Source organism: Hoplias malabaricus, chromosome 5 (genome assembly GCF_029633855.1).
Source record: "Hoplias malabaricus isolate fHopMal1 chromosome 5, fHopMal1.hap1, whole genome shotgun sequence".
Taxonomy (NCBI): domain Eukaryota; kingdom Metazoa; phylum Chordata; class Actinopteri; order Characiformes; family Erythrinidae; genus Hoplias; species Hoplias malabaricus.
In genome coordinates, this window is record NC_089804.1 from 14,591,840 (window position 1) to 14,599,373 (window position 7,534).

Consider the following 7,534-nt stretch of genomic DNA (forward strand, 5'->3'; position numbering starts at 1 on the left):
TGTGTGAGGAGCCATTTCTACATAAACATCACAGAACAACTGTAGTACATGGCTATGGGCATGCAGATATTGAAAACCCTTACATTGCTGATTCTCAGTTTTGCATATAGTCCAGGCCACACTTCTCAAATCAAGGATGGGGCGATACCATTCACCACACACACACACACACACACACACACACACACACACACACACACACACACACACACACACACACACACACACACACACACACACACACACACACACACACACACACACACACACACACACACACACACACACACACACACACACACACACACACACACACACACACACACACACACACACACACACACACACACACACACACACACAATCCTATCATACTTGAGACGTCCAGCTTCTGTTTTTTCTGAACACAACCCCTGCATTCACTTTTAGGGGGAGGAGAACAAAAAGGACCAGATCCTACTGTGGAAATAGACTTTTTCAACTCTCCAGTACCTTCAAACTGTAAAAATCTGAGAGACACCGTTACTGAATCCAGCATGCCAATGTGCACTTCCTCTACGTTAGTCTGTGTGGGGTTTGAAGTCCGTGCTGAATGCCTGAGAGCCTCTAGGTATGTTCCGTTCTGTGTGTGTAAAGGGCATTGGAATCACTTGTCTACACTACTGCATTGTGGGACGGGAGAAAGCCAGGAGACTATAAGAAAGCACTGGGGTTCGCCCGGGGGTCTTTCTGGTTTCTGTAGCGCATGGCCAACCAAACTCCTAAAATCTGAAAGAAAAGAATAAAACAATATTTTACGAATATGAAATCTTGAGAATAACACAGTTACACAAGTATGGAGTATAGTTACTGCTTCTGAAAGGCCACAGTATTAAGCTCAAGGACAAACCCACCATTTCAAAATGTAATAATCCAATAAACAAATATCAATGTGTTTTTTTAGTGTCTGTTGTTTAGAGAGTACTGGGCAAAAGAATAAAAAAATAAACACTTCATTTACATTCGACAATGCCCATTCTTCCCAGCATTTCCCCTTTAAACGAGTAAACAGCCTTGTGTCACATTTCAATCTTCATTAACAATGACTATAACATTAAAAACCACTGTGACGATGATGAGTACAGGAACAATTCCTAAACATAAACAATGATTCTAGTTTCTAATTTGACATCATTTGAAGTATTCGGGCCAAAACTATTTAAATGGAAAGAGTTAGAAACAAATACACCATTTAACTTTACTGAGAACACTGCAAGCATCACATGCTTTTCTCAAATTGAAGTCAGCCGTACACATGCCCCTGCCAGTATCCAGCCTCTAAAACACAGCTTTGTAGCAGCAAAAGCACAATCCATGTGTTGCCAAGAATATTTGCTTTTGGTACGTCTCTATTCAGAGTTTGTGGCTAAATCCAAACCCACCAGAACCAGACTTGACCCAAAATGTTCCTGCAACCTTTTTCTGAAATGACTCAAAGCTTTCAAATGAGATAAAAGTGAACTGCTAAGAATTCAGGACTTTCTGATTCATTTGGAAAATTACAATCCTGAAAATGAGCACTTGTGAACATTGTGATGAAATGTTGAACAGCAGTTTATAAAAATTAAGGGTGATCCACTGAGGTAGACTTTTCAATTGGCAAACATGATCTTAAAGATCAGTGTAAAACTGCATGGATAAGTTGCTTAAAGGGCTCACTTTAAGCAACGAGTTAATCTCTCACGTGTACTGTAATGAAGACCTGATACATATTAAAGAGTTCTTAATAACAGTGGCTCATTTTCAAGGCATTACTTAAGATTTCCCTTTCATGTTTGTTAGGTCTGATCTGAGGCAAATAAGACCTGGACTGACCTCGGTGAAGCTGAAGAAGAGGCCAACTCCACCCAGGATCCTCAAGGCCTCGGACGCATGGTCGAGCATTTTATCTCCACAGGTGGGACACGGGTCACATGACTGTATCTGAAGAAAAAATCAGTACTTTACAATGTTTCAAAAGGCTCTTACTTGCCACAGTCCAAAAAAGTTAGCCGTTCTTAATTATCATTAACCAAACAGAACTTATTCACGTCTAATAGGACATTTAAAGAAAGCGGCGTCAAATTAATTCTCTCTTATATGACGTTCCACTCTCAATATATTTATTTCAGTGGCTATGACCACTTCTGAAAATGACAGTCTGGTGATTTTCAATAAGAGTGCACTCTTACAGCCCGACAAATTGACCGTTCAGCTGCAAACTCGACAGAATTCTCCGTTTTGTTGAAAAGGCCACAGCAAACCAGCTTTTTTTCCAAGTCTATCTTGGTCGTATTGCTCATCATTCCCCATGAGGAGTTCAGCAGCGCTTCCTGAATAGCACAAATCGCATCATGAAGTAATTTTACTTGAAACAAATGACATTTGAGCATGCTAGCAAAAAAACGTTATTTCAATATGCTTCTGACAAATGTAGAGTAAAACACATTGTTTAAGTCTATGAGACATGAGCAGTCACTAACATAAGGAAAACCACATACCTGCTGGCCCCGGTTCATAGCCAGGCAAGAGCATGATACACCAAACTGGAAGAGGAACACTATGAAGAGTATGACCATGTACTGAAGAAGAGATTCTGGGTCAAGGCAAATTTGTAACACATGCTCAGAAAACTCTGTTATTAGATGTTTAAAACATCTTTCACATGTGAATTGAGAAACTCTGGAGTATCGGATCCAGACATTTCCCTAAGTGGTCTTTTCACACAGCGCATAGAGGAATATTTCCTGTGTGAGATGCGCTCTAAGTCCTTTAGGTGTTGGGTGGCCCCTGTTCTGACAGAGTCTAACCCTACCCAGAATCACTGGGCGCAAGGCAGGAACACACCCTGGACCCTGGAGGGGGTGCCAGTCCTTCACAGTGCGACACACTCACACCTATGGATACTTTTGCGTCGCCAATCCACCTACCAATGTGTGCTTTTGGACTGTGGGAGGAAAGGAAACCCACACAGTCACAGAGAGAAGACACCAAACAGTCACCTGGAACTTGACCTGGACTTGAACCCACAAATTACAGGTCCCTGGAACTGCATTCAAATAAAGATGTAGTTTCACACGGCTGAAATCAGAAGCCAGATGGTGTGTGTGTAAGTGTGTGTGTATATATATATATATATATATATATATATATATATATATACACACAAACCAATTTTAACAAAGGATACAAAGAAAAGCATGACTTGGTGATGATGGACAGCTCCAATGAGGCCCACGATGGCGATAAGCAGCAGGAAGAAGCCCACGGCAATCACACCTCCAATGATGTGGATGCTGGACACAATTCCAAAGCCCTTCCCCCATGCCGCTACACCAATCAGCAGCAGCCCCACCAGCTGAGGGGGAAAAAGCAGAAAGCACAAAAACATATTGACATGTTAGTTTAATCATTCAGTAGAAACAAACTTCTTGGTCAGTCAGCATTCTGCAAGTATTCTCACTTTCAGAACCTCCCAATAAGTTTGGCCTTAATCCACACCCTCTGATGTTTGCCAAGGAATGATTACTGCAAACACTGAAACAATAAATGACGCAAACAAGGATTTATTTTTGTCTGCTCTATATTACGGGAAAAAAAACATTATAAAAGTCACCTTCATGAAAACTCAGACTTATTCCTACATGCTACCATCATCAAACAGGACAAGCTAATGCATGTTTTGGTAGATATGACCCACGCAGCAAACAGTACTCATGATTTTATATGTATTTCAGAAGTAGTGTCTGTGGTGAGACAATTTTAATAGCACTTCATCTCTATATTCTACTGCCATTTTCGGTTAATACCACCCAAGTTTGACAACATTTTTAAGACTAAAAAACTTGCTATGGCTCACTGGTGACAACACAACACGAAGGAACCACAGAAATTAAAAAAGCAACTCAAGTCTCAATCGAGACTCTGATTCAAGGTCTGAAACTGAGTTAGAAAAAGAATTGATGACCACTGGTGCTGAGTTTAGTGGCTGGACATAAAAAAGCACTTCTTACACTAACCTGCACAGAGGGAAGGGAAAAGGTAACCAATAGTTAATTTGCCATTTTAAAGCCAAATTGGGTCTCATTAAAAAACAACGAATTAAGATTTGGTTAAATAATGTATATCATCATTCAACCCACAAACAATGTCCACAAACAATAAAATGGGGGGGGGGGGGGGTGATGAGCTCTCGCTCAGGCTATTTTAGGCTACTTCACCACGCCCCCTTGTCACTCAAGCGAACCAATCGGAGTAGGGGAGGGCGGGACTAGTTTGTGAACGAAACTTCTCGAAGTTTAAGTCTAAAAAGAGGACATGTCCGGGTAAAAGAGGACGTCTGGACACCCTATATGTAATAGAGAAAAAAAAAAATTGCCACATCTTCATACACACGAGTATGACACAAAGGGTAACTAAACACACAAGGGGGGGGGGTATTTTATTAAAACTATAGATTTTAAAATGAACTTGATTTATAGATTTTAAAATGAAACTTGAGCTTCTTGTTTATGAGGCAGCACTCTCCGTTCTGCTTTCTGTGGCTTAAAAACACGCCATGGGTCTCTTGAAAAGTGTACTTTACTGCTTAGTTCTGAGTACCTGACTAATCAATTGAAAACAGAGGATTCAACAAATCAACTACTCGAAAATGTTAGTTGAGTTCTCAACTAATCGATCATTTGAAAAAAAGAAAAAAGAAACCAATCACTGGAAAACAGTTCTCGACTAATCGAAAGCAATAGTAGATTTACCCAAAAAGAGTAATCGACTAATAATTGGGAACAGAGTACTCGACGTTAGTCGACTGGGGACGGTTGAGGGGTGACCGGGGCCGGTATAGCGCTGATAGCCGGTGTTGTTACCCAGTTACGCAACGACCATCCGCTCGGATCGACGTGGCTAGCGCTAGCACTGTGCGACAAGCTAGTGCTGATCCTACAGCTAGTTTCTAAAATAAATGTATCCTCGCGGTCCCAAGTCAAAGCACAGCGACCGTAAAGTGTTTCTATAAGGTGCTAACTTTCGCTTATCCACATTTCTGTTTCAACCAAACAAGAACAAAACTCCTTAAAGGAGAAGTTAAAGCGGATAGCTAACAGTAACGCTAGTGTCAATGGGTTTGTGAGGGTGGGTATCCACCCGCTATTTTTACCACACAAAGATGTTCAGGAATCAGTGTCCTAGCTCTGACGCTTAGCGACGGATGTCCATTCGTTCTGGACACATTCGTCCATCATTATTTTATAAGCATGACAAGTTAATAACAGACGAACCTGAAGCTAAAATAGCGGCTAAACAGGGCTAGCTAGGCCAGAATGTGTGTGGAGCCTGGCCTAATGACTCACCATATAAACAACGTTGAGAGAGCAGAGGGCATTTTTAGAGCAAGTGAATCCTCCACACACCATGATGGACCCTGAGGCATTTATCTCCCGCCGCGCTGCTCTTAATATTTCTCTGTCCTCTTCACCGCGTCCTCCTCTGGATCTCTAACGTTACCGCTACTGTCCAACTGAGTCTGTGCCGAGGGTTCAGCTCAGCAGCCAATAGAGAGAGAGAGAGACACAGAGAGAGAGAAACACAGAGAGAGAGAGACACACACACACACAGACAGACAGACAGAGAGAGAGAGAGAGAGAGAGTTTCTTTTCAACTACAGTTTTTATAACCCACCCGTTTTTGCCTCACACCCGTTTTCGTTTCACACCTGTTTTCATGCTCCACCCATTTTCCAATTTTTCAGTGTATTAAAACAGATAAAACATTTCCTATGATCTATTCAAGTCATTGCTTGAGTGGTGTATGAATGCACACTGCATATCAAAACAGAGTTATTTCTCCGGTTCACATTGTTCAGTGTAAACAGTGTAAGCAAAGCCCTGATGATGTTTGTCAGATGGATAGAATCAGAATTTTCCCAGTAGGAGCAGTAGCCGAGATGTTACGTGTCCCTGTATTGTTGGTTCAGGCCTTTATTAAAATTTTCTTCAAATTCTTCAAATGAAGAATGTGAAAAAGGTGCTAGGTTTGTTTTTTGTGTGTGTTTTAATAAGTTAGAAGTAAAGATGTGCAATGTGCGCTGAAGAATGCACGTTTCAATTCTCAAGATATCTGGCAAAATGTCTCCCCTTAGTTCTCAGAAAATTAAAAGACATAATCATGTCTATAGAGACTGACTCATCATTACTTTCTTTCATGTTGCAAAATAAATTATTTATTTATTTTCATTTTGAGCACAAAAGATGGGAATTTTACCTTCAAACAAGATTACAAACAGGAGATAGAAGAACATTTAAATTTCAAGAGGGTTAAGCTTAATCAGCTCTAAGATGTTTGTTTATGTTAAATACATTCTTAACATGTTTATTGTTTAACATGCTGTGGTGGTAAAGCTGAAATTTGCCACTTTCCTTATTTTGCAGTTTGATGTTAAAGCGCCCATATTATGGAAATCTTTAATTACACTTTTTTTAAAAGATGATGTATGTTTCCAAGTTCACTCAGAGTCCATGTACGTCACACAGGGATAAGACCATTTTTTAATAGTTTTTATAGTAATAGTGTATTAACAGTAGTGATGTCGCAAACATACAATCTATTTTTAATGAGCCTTCAACAGTTTAGCCCGGTCAATTCACACTGAGGTTTCAGCGCAGGCTGTTGTTTTAACAAGACAAAATATTTTATTGAAATCATAGTAATAAAGCAACAATAATAACCCGTGTAATTCTGTTTAAAGATGAAGAAAAGTTTAAATTTGTTGTATAAAAGTTTATGACAGTTGTTCATAAACCTACACAAACATCAAAAGGAAATCTAGGGGAAATATTTAAAATGGAAGACAAATGTCAGACAGTCATTTGTGGATCTTCTTGTACAAACAATTAAATTTAATTCCCTGAAGTGATTTGATTATGGGCGGCATGGTGGTGTCGCAGTCACACAGCTCCAGGTACCTGGTGGTTGTGGGTTCGATTCCTGTTCCGGGTGACTGTCTGTGAGGAGTGTGGTGTGTTCTCCCTGTGTCTGCGTGGGTTTCCTCCGGGTGACTGTCTGTGAGGAGTGTGGTGTGTTCTCCCTGTGTCTGCGTGGGTTTCCTCCGGGTGCCCCGGTTTCCTCCCACAGTCCAAAAATACACATTGGTAGGTGGATTGGCGACTCAAAAATGTCCGTAGTGTGAGTGTGTGTGTGAGTGAATGTGTGAGTGTGTGTGTTGCCCTGTGAATGACTGGCGCCCCCTCCAGGGTGTGTTCCCGCCTTGCGCCCAATGATTCCAGGTAGGCTCTGGACCCACCGCGACCCTGAACTGGGTTACAGATAATGAATGAGTGATTTGATTATCCAAAATAATGTGTAATGTTACACTAGTGGTAGAAAGCATGATGACATTTATTGTGTAAAAAATTACATAATGTCAGATGTTTGGTTTGTTTACATTAAATATGGACATTTTAAGCTTGTATAAGGTATTTACCAAGCAGCATTTTATGTAAAGCCCTCTGTCCAGCTCCTG

The 7,534-nt window shown here is 40.7% G+C and overlaps 1 protein-coding gene across 1 annotated transcript; it reads right to left on the minus strand.

Annotated features, from left to right (window-relative positions):
* Positions 1-298: 298 nt before the first annotated feature.
* Positions 299-5,642, minus strand: tspan31 (tetraspanin 31). Its single transcript, XM_066672944.1, has 6 exons — positions 5,367-5,642; positions 3,209-3,376; positions 2,520-2,600; positions 2,211-2,351; positions 1,855-1,962; positions 299-768 (listed from the first exon to the last, which is right to left on the minus strand). The coding sequence occupies exons 1-6, from the start codon at positions 5,427-5,429 to the stop codon at positions 694-696; spliced, it is 636 nt and encodes a 211-aa protein (XP_066529041.1). The 5' UTR covers positions 5,430-5,642; the 3' UTR covers positions 299-693.
* Between the last annotated feature and the right edge of the window lie 1,892 nt (positions 5,643-7,534).